General features: G+C 56.7%; 1 protein-coding gene across 3 annotated transcripts in view; it reads right to left on the bottom strand.

The window, feature by feature from the left end:
* The window catches only part of ARNT2 (aryl hydrocarbon receptor nuclear translocator 2), a 148320-nt gene extending 132172 nt beyond the window's left edge, over positions 1–16148 (bottom strand). For all 3 annotated transcript variants that reach the window (XM_030317225.1, XM_030317229.1, XM_030317228.1), the window contains exon 1: positions 16107–16148. In XM_030317225.1, the coding sequence (XP_030173085.1) occupies positions 16107–16137 (31 nt within the window). In that variant the 5' untranslated portion in view covers positions 16138–16148. The remainder of the gene's footprint in view (positions 1–16106) is intronic.
* Between the last annotated feature and the right edge of the window lie 7805 nt (positions 16149–23953).

Below are 23953 nucleotides of genomic sequence, written 5' to 3'. Positions count from 1 at the left end.
GGAAAAGGTCACCTTCCCCAGGGAAAATGAGATAGGACGTCCCAACAGCCAAGCTGGAAAGGATGAGGCAGATTTAATTTGATGGGAAAAAATAATGCAGTAACATGGGGCTTGCATTCAAGGGTCCTGAGAAATTCCTGTCAGTTACAGAATGTTGTTTGGTGCATTAAGGTTCAAACCCAGTAAATTACAGGCTAAAAATGGCCTCCTTTGTACCATGAGATGTTTTGACATAATTTCCTTTTCACTGATTTTAAAATCGTGACCATGGTTTCTTTTCCTCTGCATTGGCCTGATAGACTACAGCCAAACCTTTTATTTTCAAACCCTTGAATCACTTTCTTCAAGTCGTAACTAGTATACGATGGTATACTTGGGCATCATTCTACTCAATTAGAGAATCTTGTTCTCTTAAAACAAAACAATTAACCTAAATGCTTTGAAAAGCCACCATTTTCCAGTGAAAGACGCCACACTGAACTCATACCCTGTCTCTCCTGAGTCCCGACATCCCATCAACGACAGTGAGGGCATTCCGTGAACCCCTGATGCCAAGAAACTGGAGTCTTCTCTGGGGAAAGAAATGAGAGATTTATTTTCTGAAGAAGTTTAAATCTCCCCAAAGTGATCGAGGAGTTGGGTCCTCCTGGAAGACCACTCCAGGAGGTCTATGTCCAACTACCAGAATTTCCAGAAGGACAGAATACAGAGAAAGAATTTAGTAGGTTGAAAGGGCCACTGAACACCCAGAACAATAAATGAAACAAATCCCCACACCAAGGACCGACCTTCATTTTACAGATGAGAAGAAAGGAAAGCAGGGTCCCCAAGAGCCCAGAGCGAGCTCCGGGGCAGGGACACGGCTCTGGTCCCTCTCTCATGCTGCCCGATGCCCAGCTAACAACGTCAGTCACCTCTCCCAGGACAGCTCGCTCACGCGCCCACTGCCTTCCTCTCGAAGCCACCCAGGAGAGCCAGGGTGACAGTGGAAAGAGAGTGCGCCTGGGATCAGAACAGCCTCACACTCACCAGCTGTGAAATGGGGCCATTAAGCCCCAAGCAGCAGGAAGATCCAATGAGTTCATGGATCCTGAACCAGGTGGGTTGGGCAGCAGCGGGCACAGCGCTGGGCTTCGCGGCCTCTGCCTCGGGGGACCTCGGGGTGGTCCAGGAACCAGGAGCATCAGCGTCACCTGGGGACTGGTCCGAAATGCAAACGCCGCCCCCCCCCCCCCTGCATCCCGGCCTATCCACCGACAGAGCCTCTGGGACGGGGGGAGGGCGGCGGTGGCCCCATAGGCCTGCCTCCGGGGGATGCTCGCAGGTCTCGGGGAGGAACGGCGTTACCTGTAGGACGGCGCCACCTGGTGGCCGACAGGCCTAACGGACCTGCGCTGCGGGGGTGTTCGGGGCGCAGGCGCAGAAGACCGCACACGCCTCCAAGCCGGCCGCGTCCTTCGGTCTCCCCAGCGTATCCCAGCACCTGAGCACAGTGACTGGTGACGGCAGGCAGCCGACACACACGTGCTGAACGGATGAAGGCAGAAAGGCCCGTGTCCGAACCTCTGGTTTGTCCACAAAGCGTACAAACTCGATTGCCCCGGACGCGGCGGGAGCCGCTTAAGTAGGTGGAAGCAGATGGGGGCGCCGAGCCACCGTGTGCAGAGGCAAGTGCCCCGCACAGAGGCCGGGGACCCTCTTGAGCGGCCGTCCCCCCCCCCCCCCCACCGGCCTGTCCGGTGCATGGGAGGTGCTGGGAGGGAAGACGGTCCCTGGGTGATGCCCGCGAGGACGGGGAGGAGGAGGAGTGGGGGGCAGCGCACGACCGGGCTGGAAAGCAGCAGGTGGGGAGTGCGGGAAGGACAGTCACAACAGGACAGGAGGACACAGCCCAGAGTACCCTCTCCCAGGAGGCGGCTTCACATCACCCCTGCGCACAGAGGGGAGGGCTCTGCGTTCTGCATACCTGCCCGGGTTGGGTTGGCGGTTGGAGGCCAACATTTCCGCCCTCGGTCTCTGGTGAGAGAGAAGGGCTGGGGGATGGGCAGGGGTTGGGGAGAAGGGAGGAGTTGGAGGAGGAGGAGGAAAAAGGGAGAAAGAAAGGGGGGAGGCGGGGAGAGGGACAGGGATGAGGGAGGGCCTCTGGCTTAGGAAAACGCAGCAGGTGCCTGCAGGCCAATTATTCCAGAAAGAACCCCGGCTCTTGAGTTACCAGGTCTTTCTTTATAAAGTCACAGTAAATTACAAACTTATCTCTTCAGTGGAACACAGAAGGAGCAAACGAGCCTCCTGGAATAAATGAAAATGCACATCTCAGCGCGGGCGTGCACCAGCAACAAAGGGCGGGACACGCGACACGCCGACCACCGTCTGAAGGAAGGTCTCGCCGAGAACTGCGGTCTCACGAATCGCAGGCGAGCAGCTCACCTGAAGAGCCCTGCAGCGTGTGTCGGGAGAGTTGGTAATTAAACGCCCGAAATCCCTACTGACTTTATTAGAGATATGATCGTCCTTACACGGTTAGATCATAATTATTTTATTTGTCAGAGGAAGTTGACATTTAGTTGAGGGAAGTATTAGCCTTACGGGCTTTTTTTTTAAAACTCCCCCGGGACCTGCACTCACCAAGGAGTGTCTGCGGCTGCCCACAAAGGGTGTGCAAACCCACAGAGGAGGCTTACCAAGCATGGGGGGCTCTGAGACCATGAATCCCCTTCCTCAGCCCTGGCCACACGGGACCCTGATGTCACGGCTGACAGACGCCCTCGTGAGTCAGCCTCGTGACACAACGTCACCCTGGTGGTGTTTTTGATAAAAATTTTAAAATTCGATAAAAATTTCGGGGGAGCCTGGGTGGCTCAGTCGGTTGAGCATCCAACTTCGGCTCAGGTCAGGATCTCGCGGTCTGTGGGTTCGAGCCCCGCGTCGGGCTCTGTGCTGACAGCTCGGAGCCTGGATCCTGCTTCTGTGTCTCCCTCTCTCTCTGCCCTGCCCCTGCTCACGCTCTGTCTCTCTCAAAAATAAACATTTAAAAATTTTTTAAATAAATAAATAAAATGAAATTTAAGATTTTTTTTAATTTAAAAAGCACAACCCCAATGTCACGATGAGGCAACATCGAACAAAATTGGGAGGTTTTTTACAAAATGACTGGCCCGTACTTGGCAAAAAATGTCAAGGCCATAAAAGAAAACCCAAAAACACAAAACAAACCAACACAACAACGCCTCTGAGCGATTGCTCCAGAATTAAAGGGGAGTAAAGGGACATCACAACCATGGCCCAGAGGGAGTTATGCTGTGTGAAATAAGTCAGACAGAGAAAGACAGAGACCGTATGATTGACTCGGATGTGGAATCTAAAACAAAACAAAAAGAAATGAACAAATAAAAAACAAAGAAACACGCTCTTAAATACAGAGGACTGGTGGTGGGGAGGTGACAGGCACTGGTTAAAGGCGAGAAGAGGTACAGACGTCCAGTTATGAAATAAATAAGCCGGAGAGATCAGAAGTACAGTAAGGGGGATTTGCGATCCTGGATGAAACCGAGGACCAGGAAACAGCAGGTTTCTCGAAGAACGCCTAATGGAGTGAGAGTAGGGTCGGGGGGGTGCGACGTTGGGTGTCACCTGGACGCTGATGCCCTGACGTGGGTCACAAACTGTTGTCCCGTAAGAGAACGTCCTTCTTCCCAGTGACGTGGCGTCGCGACGGTCAAGAAAGAACTCTGGAGATGTCTCGCGGTGCAAAAGCGTGCTTTTGTCACAGCACGGGGGCGGGACCCGTGGGCAGAGAGGGCGGCACGGGGGTGGTGAGGAGAGACCGATTGTGTGCTCGCAAGTCTGGGGCGCGCAGCGACGACGGCGGCTCCTGAGGAATTTCGGGGCGCTGACAACAGGGTCCGCGGGACCTTGGAGGTCTGGCTCTTGCCGACACAGGGTTGCACACGGAGGCAGCCGCGAGCTCCGTGTGGGATGCCACACCGCGTGTCTCAGGTACTTACCGAGGGCCTGTCCCCTCGTCACCAGGAGACACGTGGCAGTATTCAGAAGGGACGGGGCACGGGGTGCACCATGCACCCTCAAGTTGCCCAGGGAGACAGAGGCCAGCCGGAGAACCCGGCACACGGGCCGCGGCTGACCCTCGGGGAGCCCGGTCCTGTGCTCCGTTCTCGCCACTTCTCTGCGAGCCAGCTGCCCGCCCCGCGTAAACGTCACCGAAACCAGAGCCACCCTGTGGTGGACCCAACTCTCCGTTGGCTTGCCGTCTGGGAGACGTGGAGCTCACGTCAGGCGCCCACTCCACGAACACTCACGAGGCCCCAATCGCGTGCCACGCCTCGGTCGAGGAACTGGGGACACGGTGGCTAACGCAAAACAAAACGCCCCAACCCGAAGGGAAACGGGCGACTCCGAGGCTCCCGGCAAATCCCCGAGGCACTTAGGTGTCTTGAGACCGGCATGTGCGAGACCGATCGTGCTCTCCCCGCCGCCTCCACCAAAATACCCCCAAGGGCCCCGACTCGCCGGGCCCTCTGGCCTGGAACACGGCGCCCTACCCGCCCCGTGACCGAATCGGGAACGTGGCGCTCCTGCCCCCGCATCGGCGATATCCAGTCCGCCACCTGGCTCGACCGGGCTTACCGCCGACGTACCTGGGGGTCCCTCAGTCTCTGCCCCTGTCCCCTCCACTTCGGGCCTCCCCGTGGCATCTGGAAACGAAGACCCCTCTCTCTCCCGCTACTTATTTTAAATTTTTTTTTTCAACGTTTATTTGTTTTTGGGACAGAGAGAGACAGAGCATGAACGGGGGAGGGGCAGAGAGAGAGGGAGACAGAATCAGAAACAGGCTCCAGGCTCTGAGCCATCAGCCCAGAGCCTGACGCGGGGCTCGAACTCACGGACCGCAAGATCGTGACCTGGCTGAAGTCGGACGCTTAACCGACTGCGCCATCCAGGCGCCCCATCCCGCTACTTATTTTAATGATCGCCTCGTGCCCGTGATTATCTAAGACACGGCGAGCTCCGCGAAAGCGGAAACCACGCCGGCCCTGGCACGCCGCTGTGGGCACGCAGTTGGCATCCAATTAATATCTGTTTAATTAGGTGGGTAAGCGATTAAAATAATTACTGTCTGGCTCTGGCCAGTGAATGGAGACAGGCGCCATTCACCGCCACCGGGGGCCTAGGGGGAGCAGGGAGTGCAGGAGAGGCAGGCTTCAGGGTCCGGGGGACACACGGACAGACGCCCCCGGCAGGCAGCTGGAGACGGGCGTCAGGGTAGGCCACAGGCTCTCGTCCCAGAAGCGGCCGTATGCCCCCAGCCCGGCCTTTCGCGTCCTCCGTGCCCGCGGGAGGCGCCAGTGGGGTCCCCTCCCCCTGCCGTCCAGCGGGCGGCCAGTCGTTGGCAGAAACCGTCCCAACATGCCTGTCCTGGAGGCCGTTTCCGAAACCGCTGGACAAGCTGCCCGAACCCAACGGGAAGGTTTCTGGTGGCAACTGCTTTCCAAAGGAGAGAACACAGCTGTGATCCTTGAACACATTCATTCATTTTATTCTTTGGGGAACTTGGAATCCATCAAGCATATCAAATTACGGCAGATGATTCCGGACTACGCCTCATTTCAAACTGCTGATGTGATAGAAACACCAATGCTGTTCTAAAAATAATAATAAAAAAAAAAATCTGGCAGTTCTGTTATTTCACATTTAAATTAACTTCCTTCACGGGTATCATGATTATCTGAAAAGTACCACCTCGTCCTTACGGCCACTGCCGATGTGCCGGTCGTGGGAGCCAGCCCCTAATTCTCTGCCGGCCACACGCCCCCCGGAACCTCTGGGCTCCTTGGCCAGCTGCCAGTGCCCAGAGGTTACAAAAAGTCCTGTCCCCACACACCGGGGCTGTCCCCCCCCGGGCACGAGTGCCATCTGGGGCCGGATCACTGCGCTCTGGGGGAGGCCGTGGGACGTTCAACAGCATCCCTGGCCTCCACCCACCAGATGCCGCCGCCCCCACCTCCCCACCCCCTTCGGTGTCGCGACAACCAGGACCCCCTCTAGAAACCACACTGTGCGGACACACCTCTGCTCCCGTGCCCGGTTCCTGAGAGGCTCTGCCACACGGCTGGGTCAGATGTCTCTCCGAGATAACAAAGAGAATACCATTTGGAGATAGCCATGAATTTAAAATACGTGGAGGGGCCCCTGGGTGGCTCAGTCGGTTGAGTGTCTGACTTCCGCTCAGGTCAGGATCTCACAGCGCGTGGGTTCCAGCCCCGCGTCGGGCTCTGTGCTGACGGCTCGGAGCCTGGAGCCTGCTTTGGATTCTGTGTCTCCCTCTCTCTCTGCCCCTCCCCTGCTCATTCTCCCTCTCTCTCTCTCAAATGAAATAAAATTTAAATTTAAATTAAAAAAACGCGTACATAAATGGACATCCGGCCTCCTGGTGCCTCGAAGTCTGGGACCCGGCTCATTCACTGATGTTGCAAGGTGTATCCATGTAGCTTTCCTGGCCTCCCTTATCTTAGCAATTTCAGTGGCTTTTTCCTTAACTGCCACTAGGACAGTTCGGTGGGCCAGGCAAAACTCGGCAGGCAGAAGCCTCATCGACAGGCTACAAGCCTCTGATGGCCCCAGTGGACCACTGCAGGGCCCCGGGAGGATCTGATGAACAGAGGATGACCCCCCTCTCTCCTGGTTCCTCACTCAGCTGCCAGCAAGGCCTTCGCTGATCTGGCTCTCGGGAGGCCCTGATCTACCCACGGAGCCTGGTTTCGGTGCCAGCCTGGGAGTCCTCCCCAGCTGTCCTACAGCTAGCCTCTCCTTTGTCACCGGGGCCCGGGGAGAGAGGTGCCTATCCAGTGCAGGGGTCCGCAAATCAAATACACACACACGCACACACACACACACTTACCCCCAGGTGTTGAAACCTCCTAGATCTGCATCCAAAGCAGGAATAACCACCGCCAACTGTCTCAGCCACAGAGCGCAGGCAGAGGGAGGACAGCGCCCGCCCTGCCCCGTGCTCTCAAAGCCCTGGGGACGGGCCCGGGCCACGCACAGACAGGCAGCAGTGATCCGAGGTTTCTAGGGCAGCTAATGGCACCTCCAGCTGGAAAAGGCCACGTGGAAGACATGAACTGGCGGGGGCCCATTCCTCCTCCCCCATTTACACTGTGGGAACCCCAGGCAAGTCTCTGAACCAGTCTGAGCCTCTGGGTTAACCTCTGCGGAAACCGATACAAAATAAAAGCATATGGGGCCCCTGGAGGGCTCAGTCGTGAAGCGTCTGACTCCTGATCTCGGCTCAGGTCACAATCTCACAGTTGTGGGATCGAGCCCCACGTCAGGCTCTGTGCAGAACCTGCTTGAGATTCTCTCTCCCTCTCTTTCTGTCCCTCCCCCACTCGTGCTCTCTTTCTCAAAAGAAATAAACATTAAAGCAAAAAAAAAACATATTTCTAAAAAGCATTTAAACCCATCTGATTGTTCGATTCTCCTCTAGGAAGTTAACCTAAGGGGAGAAAGAAATCACGTAACTGTATATTTGTATACGGGGACGTCCATGAGCACACTGTGCATACTTGTGACGAACTGAAAAGCGCAGCAAATGCTATGAACGTAAGCATGAGAGACAGAGCCCATAGATGAGGACGGGGCCATAAGACAGAGGCTGTGGCATTCGTACTATTAATGAAGAGAAATAAAGGCAACAAAGCAGTGTGTTCAGAACGATTCTCTTCTGTATGTGCACATGGTCTTTGGGGGGAAAAGTCATGTCTGTTTATTGTTGTACTCAGGGGAAAGGAGTCGGTTATGAGCAGGAAAGGAGGGGGCGCCTCGGCAGGGGCTGGGGGACCCGCGGGCTCCGCCTGGCCACCCTCACGGCACAACCAAGGCAGCGGAAGAGACCCCTGCTTTTGCACAATGTACAACAGCAGGAAGTACCTGCTCGTGGGCAGTTTCGCTTTTTCTGTGGATTCACCTGGAAAACGGTCAAAGTGTTGCAGTCTTGAAGGCCACAGAGGCTCCTTGTCTGCAAAGGGCTTGGCCTCGGGCCCAGCAGCATCGCGTCAGGGGGCAGCGGGCATCCCCTGAACAGAAGTGAAGCTGCCTCCGTGTCGTGTCTGGAGCCCCCCGGGAATCACGCCCACCACACCCACGGTTCCGCACACAGAACGGAAGGCAGGACGGGGAGACCCCTTCCAGGGGAGCCTCGGGGACTTTCGTAAGGAAGGTGGTGGGCATGGGCCTCCCACGACTCCCAGCCGGTCGCCAGGTTATTGCCAGTCTGACCTCCCCTCCTTCTGGGGCAGAGGATACGATCTGTGCATCTCCCGGGTTCCTTTACGATGAGACGAAGTCTAGAGGAGCTGATCTGGGTTCGGACCACTCTGCTAGGATTTACAGATCAAAACCAGTTCCCGCAAACCAAGGCCAGAACCTAAATTCGACAGCTCTGGCCTCCTGTTTCAGGGACCCACGAACACACCGCACAGCTTGTCTCCCAGGCAGGCGTTCACAAGCAGGTGCGCACGGGCGTGTAACACGGTTCCCCGGCACCCGTGCACCTGTCCACGGGCACACCTTATGGGCAGGCTGCTGTGCGGGAGGTGGTGTGACGGGAGGGGCTGCAGAGTGAGGAAGGCTTCCCCCCCCCCCCGCCCTCGTGGGGCCTCGGGGCCAGCAGGAGACCCAGGCATCCAGCAGCAACTACATACCTTACCACTCCACCCCGGGTCACAGAAATGCTCCAGATGCAAAGCGCACGGGGCCCGGGCGGATGGCAGCATGGGCACGCCGTCTCTGGAGACAGGCTTTGGGAGAAGGGACGATCCAAGCCGGGACCAGGAGGAGCAGAGGGCATGGGCAGGGAAACCCTCAGGTGTGGGCAAGGGGCGGGTGGAGACAGGGGAGCTCGGCGTCGGCCAGAGCTCTGGAGCCGAGGGTCTGGGCCAGAATCGGGAGACGGTTTGTCTTCACCCAACAGGGAGTGCTGCGTGGCATCGGGGTGCAAGGGCCCGCCCTGAGCAGTGACGGCTCCCACCAGCCTGTCTGCAGGCCCAGCCGGCCCCACGCGGCTGCCAGTAGCTGCCCCTTGCGTTACGGCCCAGCACCCAGGGGCCGTGGCACAGGGGGATGACGTCCCCGGGCATGTCAGCCAGCATCAGCACAGACCGACGGGGACAGAGGGACTCCAGCCTGACTGCTGTCTCCGTGACAGCTCCCGCCCAGTCTCAGCGGCTCGTCTCGGGGGCTCCCCAGTCCAGTCACCTCCTGTCACCCAGGCGCACACAGCACCCACCCCCCCACCGCGGCCCTGCCGGTTCTGCCCAAAAGGAGAGGCTGCAGGCGGCCACGCGGGGGGTCCCCGGCCCACTGCTAGATGCACGAGGACGTGCGTGTTCAGCGTGGCGGCCCCGCCCCAAGGGGTACCTCGCCTCCGTGTGCTTCTCCGCGTCTCCCCTGCCAGCCGGGGTCCCTGGCAGCCACCTCCAACCGGAGTCCGGCCTTCCAATCTGCTCTCCGCACAGCAGCCAGGGCCCAGCGGAGTGCGGGTCACGTCACGTCCCTCCCCTGCTCGAGACCCCACCCGCCCGCCGCACCTCCAGCTGCTCTGGCCCGCTCTGGTTCCTCAAAGCAGACCGGCCCTTCTGACCCCAGGGCCTTTGCAGAGGCTCTTCCCAGAATGCACCTGCTTGCCCGTGTTTCTCTTCACTCCTCGGATCTTAACTCACAGGTTGGCTCCTCAAGGCAAGAATATGTAAGAAAGGCCGTTTAATAAAAGGTGCTGGAAAAAGTGGACAGCAACATGCAAAAGAATGAAACTGGACCACTTTCTTACACCAGGCACAAAAATAAACTCAAAATGGATCAAAGACCTAAATGTGAGACCCGAAACCGTGAAACTCCTAAAAGAAAACAGGCAGTCATGCCTTGGACAACAGGCTTGGCAACACTTTTCTAGATACGTCTCCTAAGGCAAGGGAAACAGAAGCAAAAATAAACTATTGGGACGCCACTAAAATAAAGAGCTTTTGCACAGCAAAGGAAAGCATCAGCAAAATGAAAAGGCAGCCTACGGAATGGGAGAAGATATTTGCAAACGACACATCCAATAAGGGGTTAATATCGAAACTACACAGAGAACATACAAAACTCAACACCAGAAACTGATTAGAAAACGGCCACAGAACCTGAACAGACATCTTTCCATAGAAGACATCCAGAGGCCAACAGACACGCGAAAAGGTGTCCAACATCACTCGTCATCAGGGAAATGCAAATCAAAACCACACTCAGATACCACCTCACGCCGGTCAGAGCGGCTAAAACGAACAAATCAGGAGACTATAGATGCTGGCGAGGATGCGGAGAAACGGGAACCCTCTTGCACTGTTGGTGGGAAAGCAGACTGGTGCAGCCGCTGTGTGGAGTTTCCTCAAAAAGTTAAAACCAAAATTACCATATCACCCAGTAAGTCAACTACTAGGTATTCACCCAAAGAAAACAAACACTAATTCAAAAAGATATATGCAACCCTGTGTTTACTGCAGCCTTATTTGTAATAGTCAAGATAAGGCAGAAACCCAAGTGTCCGTCAATAGATGGATAAAGATGTGGTGTGTATATATAGATAGATAGATACATGTATAGATACATATATATCTACATGTATACATACATATATATACATATATATACATACATATCTACATATATAGATACATATATATACACACATAGATCTACATATATATATGTAGATACATATGTATCTCCATATGTATCTACATATATATACACACATACATACACACAATGGAATATGATTCAGCCATTAAAAAAAATGAGATCTTGTCATTTGTAACAACATGGATGGACCGACCCAAAGAGCATTATACTAAGTGAAATAAGTCCGACAGAGAAAGACAAATACTACACGATTGCCCTTACATTATTAAGCTAAAAAAAAACCAAAAACCCATAAATACGGAGGACAAACTCGTGGTTGCCAGAAGGGAGTGGGTGGGGGATCGCAAATGGGTGAAGGGGAGAGGGGGGTCCAGGCTGCCAGTCACGGGACGAGGAAGCCACGGACGGAAGGCGCGGCACGTGGAATACAGCCGATGGTGCCATAACAGTGCCACGTGGTGACAGACGGTGGCCACGCCCGTGGGGCCCAGGATAACGTAAGACGTGAGACTAATGTAACACTGTGTGTCAACTACACTCAACAACAACAAAAGGGAAAATCACATAAATGTTACAAAGTTCGTCTTAACCTGAAATACAGTCTCACAAAGCTTTTCGTCACACATCGTACACTTACTCTGTTCGATTAATACGTATTCTGTTTTACGAACGTATACACGTCCATGTTAGAATGCACCCCACCTATGCAGCAAACGCTAAGTGGTTGGTCATAAAGTAGTGCCTCGTAGAACCCCCTGCAACATAGATCATCAGTTTCACTATCACCTTCGCCGAGATCCACAGTTCCCACGCCCACCTTCTCACCTATAAAATGTCTCGTGATAGACAGCAGTCCTGACTTGTGTATTAACCAAATGTCTGCAATCGCCCGTGCAACGTCGCAAGTACCAGGACAACCTCAAAGAAGAAAACAAACCCTTAAAAACGATGACCGCCTAGGAACCCTCTGACACAATGTCCTCTGGACTTTTTTGTAGCAACTGTGACCTCAGAGTGTTTTGATTATAAATCTGCTGATCGATACACCAAGTTGGCTTTATATGGAGCTATCTGTAAGAGAAAGCAATAAAATCAAGTGCTCATAAAAAAGAATTTGTTTTAAGTGGCTCCCTCAGAAATACTCATCAAAACCTCACTGAGATACCACCTCACACTGGTCAGAGTGGCTAAGATCAACAAATCAGGAGACTCTAGATGCTGGCGAGGATGTGGAGAAATGGGAACCCTCTTGCACTGCTGGTGGGAATGCAAACTGGTGCAGCCACTCTGGAGAACAGTGTGGAGGTTCCTCAAAAAATTAAAACGAGATCTACCCTATGACCCAGCAATAGCACTGCTAGGAATTTACCCAAGGGATACAGGAGTGCTGATGCATAGGGGCACCTGTACCCAATGTTTAGAGCAGCACTTTCAACAATAGCCAAATTACGGAAGGATCCTAAATGTCCATCAACTGACGAATGGATAAAGAAGATGTGGTTTATATACACAACGGAATACTACTTGGCAATGAGAAAGAATGAAATCTGGCCATTTGCAGCAACGTGGATGGAACTGGAGGGTATTATGCTGAGTGAAATATGTCAGGCAGAGAGAGACAGATACCATATGTTTTCACTCATATGTGGATCTTGAGAAACTCAGCAGAAGACCAGGGGTGAGGGGAAGGGGGGGGAAAGTTACAGAGAGGGAAGGAGGCAAACCATGAGAGACTCTTCAATACTGAGAACAAACTGAGGGTTGATGGGGGTTGGGGGAGAGGGGAGAGTGGGTGATGGGCACGGAGGAGGGCACCTGTTGGGATGAGCACTGGGTGTGGTATGGAAACCAATTTGACAATAAATTCTATGTAATATAAGAAAATAAGCTGCCCCCTCAAAGAGGCAAACCCCAAACCTCCTTCATTTGTAGCATTAGCGATGTCATAACTCACACATCCGCGTGATTCTTTACAACTACGTATTCCCCGGCCACCGGCAAACAGGACGATGGCAGGCGCTGTCCTGGGTTTACCACTGATCACCCAGAACCTAGCTCTCGGTACCTGGCACATAACAGTTGCTCAGTAAAGGGAGGCCTGCGGGGCTCAGTGGGCTGAGCGTCTGGCTCTTGATTTTGGCTCAGCTCAGGATCTCACAGTTTGCGAGATCGAGCCCCCAGGCCGACGGCGCACAGCCGGCTCGCGGGATTCTCCCTCTCCCTCTCTCTGCACACCCCCTTCAAAATAAATAAATAAGCTTTAAAAAAAATAGTTGCACGGTAACTATTGGCTGAGAACTAAGGAAACTTTTTCAGACACCCTTCTCTTCATTTGGCAGAACTCAAAAGGCCATCATGGCACATGCCTAGAGCGTAAGCTCTACACAGATTTTTGTTGAAAACACGACTGCATGTTGTACACGTGGACGGGCCAGCAGCAGAATGGGTTTTTCCTTGATGCACGGTACTTGCTGATTCTCAATGCACATTTTTAAAACATGCCTGAAAGGGAGCCTCATCGTATAATTGGCCCTAGTCTTTCCTTAGGAGTCGGGGAAACAGCGATGTGTCCCTGCCGTGGACGGGCGCGTGGCTCCAGGAAACGCAGTAGGCCAAGTAGTCAGTTCCTGAGAATTCCTGAGAATTCCTGGGAGCCCCGCCTCCCCCCGAGTGGCTGCTGGAATCCGGACCTGAAACCCCAGCAGGAGACTGGAAAGGCCAAATCAGAGCTTTAAATGGGGCTCCTGTCGCCCGAACCACCACAGGATGTGAAACCTCCAGCTTCCTCGGGCATCACCGGGCCCCCGAGTGCCCTCGCCCTGCCTCACGGAGACGCAGAACTGCGGAGGGGTCTGCCGGTGGGCAGTGAGGGCTCAGCTGGGAAAACGGAAAAAGCGTGTGGGTGGGCGGGGAGGTGACGGGCTGCGGCCTTTGTACCCTGGGCGCAAAGTACCAGCACACAGAGATCTCGGTGCCCCCCCGGTGCATCGGCCCGTGTTTACCAAGCTCTTACTCTCTGCAGAGCAACAACGTCCAGGGCCAGGGGTGCGGCAGGAGGACGAGATGCTCAAAGAAGCATCCAGGGACTCCCGCCCCGGAGCAGCGGACTTGGCAACAAGCTTGGGTGCCCTGCCTCTCTTTGCTGTAAACTGCAAGTCGGATCTGAAGTCTCTCTCTTGGGCTCAAGCCTTTCAACATATCCGTTCAAACTACATCGGCCTTCTCTTAGGGAGAAGGCAGATATTCACGGGGGCCAGGAGCAACACGCCCCACAGAGCTGAGTGTCACCCAGGGCACCGGGTCAGAGAAAGACTCTTCCCTTGAGAAGACCTCTCCGTGCTCACGATCCCTGCATCGCAGCCAATGGACGGGACACACAGACATCACCGTCTGTCAAGGAGGCCCGGTGTTTCCAAATAATAAAAACAACCCCTCACTTGTAGCAGTGGGGTCTCCCGGCGTCCGGGGCACGGACACTCACGGGCACCACGCTGCCACGCCAGGCAGCTGCCCTATTGGCTCCGGGCGGCTCGTGGGACCACGATGACGAACAAAATCGTTTCCAACAGTGATGTAATGGTGTGTGTGTGTGTGTGTGTGTGTGTGTGTGTGTGTATTAGGTAAACGCCCTCAGTTTCCTCAGTTTCGTACTCCTCTTTCCAATATAAGCCTGTATGGGACCAAAATATCTTCATGTTACTGCGTTTGCCTTTTTTTTTTTTTTTTTTAACATCACAACATTTAAATCCATCAACTGGCTATTGGTTCGTAAGCAGCGGACCCGGCTGAAACTGCAGACTTGAGTCACTAGCAAACTTGAGGGGCGGTCTCCAAATGTGCCACGTTCCCCTTCCGTGTCCTGGAGCGGGAGCTCCCCATCAGTTCTTCTGAGACTTCTGAGGTTCTCTTATGGAACCTGCCTCTCGGGAGCTACTCAGACTCCCCACCTGTGTCTCCAGGCCCCCCCCCCACCCATGCCCCAACTCCGAGCAGTGTGTCAACTCCAGGCCCCTCCACCTGCTCTCTGTTCCAAGCCAGTGCCACTAAGTGGGACCACTCCCCACCATATGCCTCGTTTGGACCAGCCTCTCTGCCTCCAAACTTGCTCCTTCCTTTCTATGATATCTAGACATGGCTGACAAGTCAACCTTCCAGAAGAACCATGATCACATGACTTCCGAGTTCAAGACCACCAAGGACTCCTTAACCTGGGGGGGGGGGGAAGCAGGGAGGGAGTCGACTCCCTAGGCTGTCCTTCAGAGCCGAACAAGTCCGTGAAACCCCACTGCTCCCTCCTATATCCCCAGAGTCCCCAAATATTCATTGAAACCTACTCAGTGTGTCTGCCATTCACGCTGTCCCCTCCCCACGCACGCCCCCTGGGCCCTGCTCTGCACATTCAAACCTTCCAATCCTCCCAAAGCCAATTGGGAAATGTCTGATCTCCAAAAGCGCCCCCTGACCACTTTGGATACAGGGGATCCTTCACTCCTAACTCTGATGACAGTTTTGTTTTCTCTGCTGGGCACCCCACCCCATCGCCACCTCCAACAGGCCACCTCCCTCTACTGGGGGGAGGGGGGGGCTCCTTGAGGACTGGCCTCTGACTCGGCCGCCTGCATGCCCCCCAGACCCGGCACCAAGCCCTGCCGGCGCGACACCAAAACTTCACAGCCGGCAGCCTGCGTGTCCCCTTCCCATTCTTGGGCACCCCTAGGGAGCCCGACTCCCCAACTAAGCCGGGATTTCCCTGCGCCCACTGCAAACCAGCTCAGTAGTCCCGCTGAGCAGGACCTAGTTCCATTTTCGAAATCTGCCGGGGCGAGCACGGTTGTCACCGGCTGCACCCAGAGGACAGGGCGGCCCGCGGAGGCAGAGGGCGCGAGCCGGGAGGGGCCGGGATGCTCCGCGCCGCCGCCGCCGCCGCCGGCCGGGCGCCCGTGCCCACTGCGGAGCCGGGGGGCGGGGAGGGGGCACCGGGGCGCCCGGGGGCGGGCCGCGCGGGGACCAGCCGCGAGCTCCACCCCGGTCCACCCTGTTGAATCCCGGCTCCAAACTTTTGCCCGCGCCCGCGCCGTGCCCTCCCGCCGCCCGCGGCCGCTGCCGGAGATGCCACGGGGCCGCGCCCCGAACGCGACAGCGCGCGGCACCGGGCAGCCGGCGGCGGGCGTCCTCGGCACGCGAGGGGGGGGGGTGTCCCGGGGGCCGCGAGGCCCGCCTCCGCCGCCGGGGCTGTGCCGGTGCTGATGCTGCGGCCGGGGCCGGGGCTGCGGCGCGCGGGTCCCCGGAGCGCGGGTCCCCGGAGCGCAGCCGCACCCCCCCCTCCCCGCGAGCGCGGGTCCCCGGAGCGCAGAACCCCCGAGCGCGGGTCCCGGCCGGGCCTGCGGGCGGGCGCGGCCGCTACTCACCGGGAGGGTTGACCGCCGCCGGGGTTGCCATCTTGCCGGGAGGCGGGCGGCCGGGCGGGGCGGAGGGCGGCGCGGAGCCGGGCCCCGGAGGGCGGGCGGGCCCAGGCGCCGCCGCCGCCGCCACACAAAGGACGGCGCGGGCGGGCGCTGCCTCCGCTCCCCCCCCCCGCCCCGCGCCGCGCGCGCCGCCGCCGCCCCGCCCACCGCCTCCCGGGCCGGCCTTTGTCGCGCGGCGGGTGGGCGCGGGCCGCCGCTCCCCCGCCGGGGCCGTAGCACCGCGAGACTTGCGCCGCGGGCCGCCGGACCCCCCGCTGGGGGGCGCGGCGGGGGGCGGCGCAGGTGCTCGGGCCCGCGGGGCGGGGGCGGGCGGCGCCCCGGGGTCCGGGACGCGGAGGGGGGCGGGGGGACGAGCCCATTAGGATGCAGAGGGAAGCGGTCCTCGGAGGCGCGGGGAACAAAGGCGCCCAGTGCGGCCCACTTAGCATGCCGGCGCCGCGCCTCCTGCCGCCCGGGCCCGGGGCCGAGGGCTGAGCGCCCGGCGCCCAGAAGTCTCCGAGGCCGGGGACCGCTTCGGAGCGCGCCCGGTACGCACCGCGGCCCAGGCAGCCGGCCCGGGAGCCGGGAGTGCCTTAGCCTCGAGGGGCGCACCCGCTCTGCCTTCCTCCCCGCCTGCCCACCGCGGTGCCTATTACCTGGGGCCGCCGCAGGAGCCGTAGCGACACCAGCAAACCGAGATTTAACCGGGGTTTTAAGTGTTTTTATCTGCAGAGCCTGGTGAGAGGGTTGGGCTGCGCAGAGCGTGGAGGCACCCCTGTTTTTCTACCAGACCCCGGCATCCCCTGAAAGACCACGGCGCGTAGGAAGCACACCCGCCAAGGCGGGCGCCCTGTGTGCAAGCTTCCAGGAAAGAATGGATACATCCCAGGGGAGAGCCAACAAGGACAAGACGGCCCCTAAACGTGGACACGTTTGCAAAAACATCAGACTGTCTTCAATCCCTGCAGAGAAGCATGGGGGGGTGGGTGTAGAGAAACAATGCTTGGGGTGTATTTTCAAATAAGCATGGTCACTGGGGAGTATTTGTCACTATTGATCTGACTAATAGGCGCTTAATGATATTCATTTGGTTATCGATTGCGCAGACCCTGAAAGTCTGCCTTGTGCCAGCTAGGTGCCCAGTGGGCAGAGCAGGGAAAGAAAGCCACGGGGGCTCTGTCCTCCTGGGCCTCCAACCTGGGGGTGGGGAGGCGAGGAGCGCTCAAGAAACACACAGATGCCTGGGGGGTTTGGGGGGGCATGGTGGTCACTGGGGAATGAATCCGGGCAGAGAGAGGGTGGAGTGATCGGGAAAATGAACACTAGCCTTGGAAGAAATGAGCAGAACGTGGAGAGGTGGACAAAGACACGTCAAGTGAAAAGATCGAAGGGTGTTGGCTTTGGCAATGAGATAGGCCAGGCCCAGGCAGGTAGAGATCAACTCCGATGACAGCTGAGCCCCCCCCCCCCCCCCCCCCCCCCCCCGCCATCCTTGCATCAAGTAGAATGTTCCTGATTTTCCCGGTATCAAGCCAAACGAGAACCCAGCCTCTTTTCTACACAAGGCATCAGCACTCCAATACCCACACGCACTCAGTACACAATAGGTCCCTGACTGAAGATTTCCTACGGTAAATGCCAGGGGCGGTTCACTCGTTCACTCCACCTCAAACAGGGTAAAAAATGCATCTTAAATGCCCCCGCTGTCTAGAACAGTGCCCTTTCGGGCCCCGGGCCCCACCGGCAGGCCTGCCTTGCTGGCCTATCTCCATACACGGCACCCAGCACTGAGCCCCTCGCTGTCCAGCCTTCCCTGCCCCTCAAGGCAGCCAGCTTTTCTCCTGGGGGTTTCCCTACCCGCCGTCACACGAGGCTAGGCTCGCTTTGGTATTGTCTGCACACAGATAGATTTGCAACATTCTCCCTAGAAAAGAAAATTGTAGTGAACACGACCGTCATCACATACACACACACATTTACCATATACATACGTATTTGTCGACAAGTTTTACTCTCTTACTGTGTGCTCAGGCCTGCCGCCCGTTTTCCAGGGGTTACTCTGCAGATACCTTTAATCCTTCTTTTTGCATTTGTCCGGGTAGCGTGTGGCCAGCTGCTAGAGGCCGGGACGCTTCCGTAGTCCGCTTGGAGACAGACCTAGCCTGTCGTGCTGTGGTTTTCAGTGAGTAAGAAGTGTGTGTGAATTTAACAGAGACGTTTCACCTTCTCCACTCACTGCACCTCCCATGTGGGTGATTTTTGACCTCGCCCAATTCAGCCCGCCGAGTTTGCTGATGAGGGGACAGAGGCTCGGGGCGGAGAAGTGTCTCTCCCAAGGTCACGCGGCTCAGTAGCCTGGCAAAACTTGGGAGGAAGCAGGTCCCCCACAATGCTGGGGTTGGGAGGCGGGAGGCGGGGTAGGGGTGTTGTGAAGGGCAGAGAAACGGGGATCTGGGTCCTTACCTCCTGTCTTGTCTCTCTTTCTTTCTCTCTCTCTCCTCTCTCCTCTCTCCTCTCTTGCTAGGTAGGTAAATACCCAGAAACATCCATTGTGGAGGAAAGCCCCGCTCTTAAGTAAACAGCCTGAAATGCAGTGGTTAGTCATTGCTGAACACTGAGCGGCATTTACACGATACAGTGGTCTCGTGCTAATTACGGGGGCTGGCGGGCCGTGACCAGTTAGCGCCCTCAGTCCGCTCCACCTTTAAACCACCTAGAACTCTTTTAAATTCCGGAGGAGGCTGTGAAGTTGGAAGCTGAGACCCGCTTTCCTTTTTTGTAAATGGGTGCAGACCAGCTGGGCCCCTAGCACGTGATTCAGCGTGCCGCTCCCAGCGGTGACCGGGGCTGGCGGCCACAGTGCGGGTGACACATGTGGGGGAAGCGGTCGGTCACCTGGACCCTGCCTCACATCCCTGCAAGTTCTGACGTGAGACCTGGGACTCCCATCGGACGATGTGTGATGACCCCAGGACTTTGTCTTCCCTTGACTTCCCTTTAAGATAGCAAGAGACTGGGGCACCTGGGTGGCTCAGTGGGTCGAGCATCCGACTCTGGATTTCAGCTCAGGTCATGATCTCACGGTCCTGGGATCGAGCCCCAAGTCGAGCTCAGCGTGGAACTTGGAGCCTGCTTGGGATTCTCTCTCTCTCTCTCTCTCTCTCTCTCTCTGTCTCTCTCTCTCTGCCTCTCCCCCACTCATTCTCTCCCTCTCTCTCTCTCTCTTTCTCTCAAAATAAATAAACTAAAAAAAAAAAAAAATAAGATAGCAAGAGACCACGGCGAAAGCAGGGCCTTCCTCAGAGAAAGAGGGCGTGGAAGGTAGGGGAACGGGCTGACATGTCTACAAGAAGGGAGTTTCTTCTCTGTCACGCTGCACGGCCCTGCCAGCCTCCCTCAGTCCTCCGTTCCTTCTAACTTCTTGCTCAAGGCAGGAGGGAGAGGCTCGTGGGTCCGCTACTTCCACCCTACCTCCCGTGTTCAGTTCCACAGCTGCCCAGAGGCCCTGTGTCCAGGCGGCCCCCCAGCCGGCAGGTTTCCTGGTTACTCTGAGTCACGGGCCCAGCTGAGAGCCGGACGGGGCCTCGGGTCTACAGAGGAGGGCAGGAACCCGGCCTTGGAAGCAGAGAGGGGGGACCAAGTGTGCTCTGTCACCCTCCCAGCCCTAGAGCCTGGGGAAAGCCTCGCTTTCCCCACCTGAACCTCTGCGGGAGCCGCAGTGATGATGAACTTGACCGTGGTCATGTGTGTGCTCTGTAGAGTCGAGATGCTTTAGAATGCTGCTCTGACAGCTTGGCGGAGAGGAGGGAAGTGCGGCAGACAGGGGGAGAGACACGGGAAGGGGCCGCAAGCCGCGTTGTGCCTTCGTGGAGATGGGGTGGGGGGGAAGAAGGAGGGGAACAGCCGTCGGACCCACGGGTTCTGACCTCTGTCTTCTGGCTCACGTCCCGGGAACGCACCTCAAACACGCTGACGCAAAAGCCGAAAGCAGAGGGCTTTCCCCCATCCGGAGGCCCAGGGAGGGAAACCACGCAGGACGTTTCTGTGGGGACTGAGGGACGAGGCAGCCAGTGAGCCGGGCCCCACGTGGCGCTCCTGGCCCCGCGGGGCCTCCGTGTGGGGTGCCTGGGATGCTTACATTCCCACAGGCCAGGGGACTGGAAGGTCCCAAGAGAGTCCAGGCTCCTGGGTGCGGAGGACCAGCCTCAGCGAGCAGGGCTCAGTGAGCACAGGCTCCAAACCGGGGGCCACGGATTCCAGCCACAACCCGGCCTCCGAACGATGCCTTAAGGTTCAGCAGCCAGATGACCACCCCAGCCGCCCGGGATGGAGGGGAGCAAGAACCCCAGGGCCCTTCCCCACCCTCGGCCCCCCATCTGAAGGAGGCCACCCTCGCCAAAAGAGACACCATCAGTGTTCAAGGTCAGGGTTTGCTCGCTTCAGAGGAGTCTAGGCTGAGTCGATTTGTACCCCTGCCACGTGGGACGAAGAGACAGTCCAAAGTCAGAACTCCACAGCCCCGACACATGGACAGTGACACGTACCCTCCGTGAATTCTCAGGGGTGAAAACGTGCCCTCTCTGGCTCCACCCCCCCCCCCCCCCCCCGTTAAAGCACGGAAGGCATCTCGGGGGAAGGCTGGGCCGCCTGCCTCCGGAACAACCACGTCCAGGGGGCCGGTGACCACGACCGTGCCCTCTCGTGAGAGGGGACCCCGTCGCATAAGAAGAAAGCGCCTCCTGGTGGAACCCTGCGGCTCGAAAGGACGTGCGGACATTTCCACGACGACGTGGGAAGAAATTGCCTAAGATAAACGCAGACGCTGATTTAGCAAGAAGTCAGAGGGAAACACTCATAAGGAAAAAAGAAAAAGAGGGGCACCTGGGTGGCTGCCGACGGTTAAGCCTCTAACTTGTGATTTCGGCTCAGGTCATCATCTCATGGTCCAGGAGATCAAGACCCATGTCGGGCTCTGTGCTGACAGTGCAGGGCCTGCTTGGGATTCTCTCTCTCTCTCTCTCTCTCTCTCTCCCTCCCCCCCCCGAGCCCCCACCCATGCATATGCTCTTTCTCTTTCTAAATAAACTCCAAAAAATTTAAAATAAATAAAAAGAAACATCTGTAAATTAGTCCAAGGGCTGAGTCTTTGGAAGGGACCTCCCTGTAGCCACCTACCTGTCCCCACCCCCCCCACCAACACCTGTGCACCGATAAAACCAGCTCCTGTCCTTTCCGACCCACACAGAGATCCCCCTTTCCCCTCTCCCCTGTGAACTTCTCGTTCTTCATAACCCTATATTACTGGTCACCGCCTCCTTTCCAGGTGGTGCCTGCGCCGTGACGGGGCTCCGGGTCCCACCTTCTCCCTCGTTCTTTCACGTGCCTCACCGGGCCAGGGTTGATTTCTTGTCCACGCGTGTTTCGTGAGGCTGTGAGCTACTGCCTCCGTGTTTTCCCTTCCCTGGCACCTAGCTCATCCGGCTGACGGTCTTGTCGGTCGTGAGCGCTCACATAACCCGCCACGCCTCCCCTCTGTGCCCCCCGCCCCGGGGTAGGAAACTCGTGGACAGCTGCCCAGTGCCCTCCCCTCTGCAGCCGCTCGCATCCTCCCAGCATCTCCCTTTGGCTCCTCTTGGCTGGGAGTTTATTGTTAATCTGCTCTAATTCCAATGCATATTAGAAGCTGTGTCACTTACTCCTGGGAAGCAAGAGGGACATGAGTAGGAAAAGGTACTCCGTGCTCAGCGCCCTGCTCTGTCCTCGTTCTCTCCAAGTGCGTGAGGAGCTCAGTGACTGCGTCATCTCCCGCAGCGACTGTAACCCCCCCACCCACATTCGTATGTGGAATCTAAAAATCAGAGTAGAATTTATATAAACAGACGTGTATAAATTCCATATATATATATGTACGTATGAATTACATATAATTTACACACATACACTCAGCTCTTTCGGGCAGTCGGGTCTAACACCTTCATTTCACAGCTGGGGCAGTTCTAACTCGGCCTCCTTAGTGACAGCATGCCCCACGTGTGAATGTATTCGGATTTTCATAGACAGCCACTTTCCCGCTTGTTTTAATCCACTTTGGAAACCGCCCTCACCAATGACAACAGCTTTTTTTTTTTTTCCAGCCTAAGAAGATTCTCCGGACGTTTTAGCGGGTAATTCTAAATAGGTGCATTTGAGCTTATGTTATGTATAAACACATAGTTATTGCTTAACAGTGCCGCGAGAATTAATGGGGTTGGTTAATGATTGATCTCTCTCTCCAAGTAATAATATTCGACATTCCGTCGGCGTCCACACTGGTTACTGTGAGACGACACGCCCAGACCAAGTTCATTATCCAGCCAACCGGTCTGCAACAGCTCTCCGTCGTTAGCATGCAAATCAGCGCAAACACAGGACAGGTGACAATGACTCCCTCCCCGTAGGTCACACTGGTAGAGGGAGGCCGGGCACGGTTCTGTGGGAGAACGGCTATCTTGAGCACGCACGGTCTAGCTCCTTGAGGGGTCAGATTTGGGTCTTCTACACGTCTTCTTGTGTTGACACAGGCTGTGGAACTGAGAACTGAACCTTAGAAAGCCACCTTGTACGTAACTGAGAGGTAAACCGTAGAAGCTCTCCAGTCCTCCCTGCTGACTGTATCGTGAGGGAAGGGTCTAGGTGCACCAGCTCCGGACCGAGTTAGCATCTGGGGCGAGGTGGGGGAGGGGAGGGGTAGAGGGAAGGCCGGCCCATCGCCATTGGTTCCTTGTTGTGTTTCAGAGGATAAGGGGAACCCTGCCTTTTCCCATCAGCAGTGGATCTGCTCTTTCAGGGGTGTGTCCTGGGGCGGGGGGCGGGGGCGGGGTTCGAGGAATCTGAATTTCCCAGGGGTCCGTCCCAGTGCCTCGCCACGCCAGTCGGCCACCTCCTGGTAACGTCTGCTCCGGACTTCTCTCCTGCCTGGCGCCTGGCTCTTCTGATGATCTGTTAGGTTTCTGCTCCGCTGGCCACCTTTGCCAACCCCGGGGCTGTCGTCCTGGGTCAGCCGCAGGGGAGGCCTCTGCTCCTTCTGACACCTGCAGACGGACTCAGAACCCAGAAGTGTCTCCAGCTACTGGCCCGGGTGCCGGCTCCCCCAGAAACTGGCCATTCTGTGTGCTAATTCCCCTGCCCTGGTGCCCCAAACCACCTTGCTATCCGCTGAACACCAAGCCAAACCAGAGAACCGGGGTGTGTCGATGCCATTGGCCTGCCCGCCTGCCTGCAGGCACACACCCTTCACCCCAGATGCTGTACCCTCCCTTACTTCTTAAAGCCCGGAGCCCCGATTTCTTCCAGCTCCCAGAAAGAGGGGCAACGCCTCCCTTAGCCGACTGGTTGAAGGGTCCCAGCTCCTCTAGAAGCCTGAAGGTGGGGCCCGCGCTCCCTCCCAGACCTACCAGGCTGTGGGTTCCTCTCCCTGCCCCTGCTGTGTCCACAAGACAGGGGTGAGGCCGGGAGTGGGACGTTTCCCTACGTGTAGACTTCTCTGGCTTTATCATCCTAAAGCATATTCCCTGTTAGAGAGAAAGCTCAGTGCAGGAATGGGGCGGGGGGGGGGGGGCGGGTAGCCAGGGTGAGGCTCTTTGGTAAACTACAGCACACAGCCGCAGGGGGGGAAGGAGCGAGAAAATGCTTAGGAGGAAACACAAGTCTTCATGTGGGCTTAACTTCACCCCTCAAGCTTCTAAAATCGTGATTTAAACGGAGTATTCGTTTACCAAATCACCTTTGGCTTTATTATCCTTGAAGGAAAAAGTAATACTGACCATCCCAGT

Source organism: Lynx canadensis, chromosome B3 (genome assembly GCF_007474595.2).
Source record: "Lynx canadensis isolate LIC74 chromosome B3, mLynCan4.pri.v2, whole genome shotgun sequence".
Lineage (NCBI taxonomy): Eukaryota > Metazoa > Chordata > Mammalia > Carnivora > Felidae > Lynx > Lynx canadensis.
Note: the sequence above shows the minus strand (reverse complement) of the source record. Positions and strands in the feature narration are given on the sequence as shown.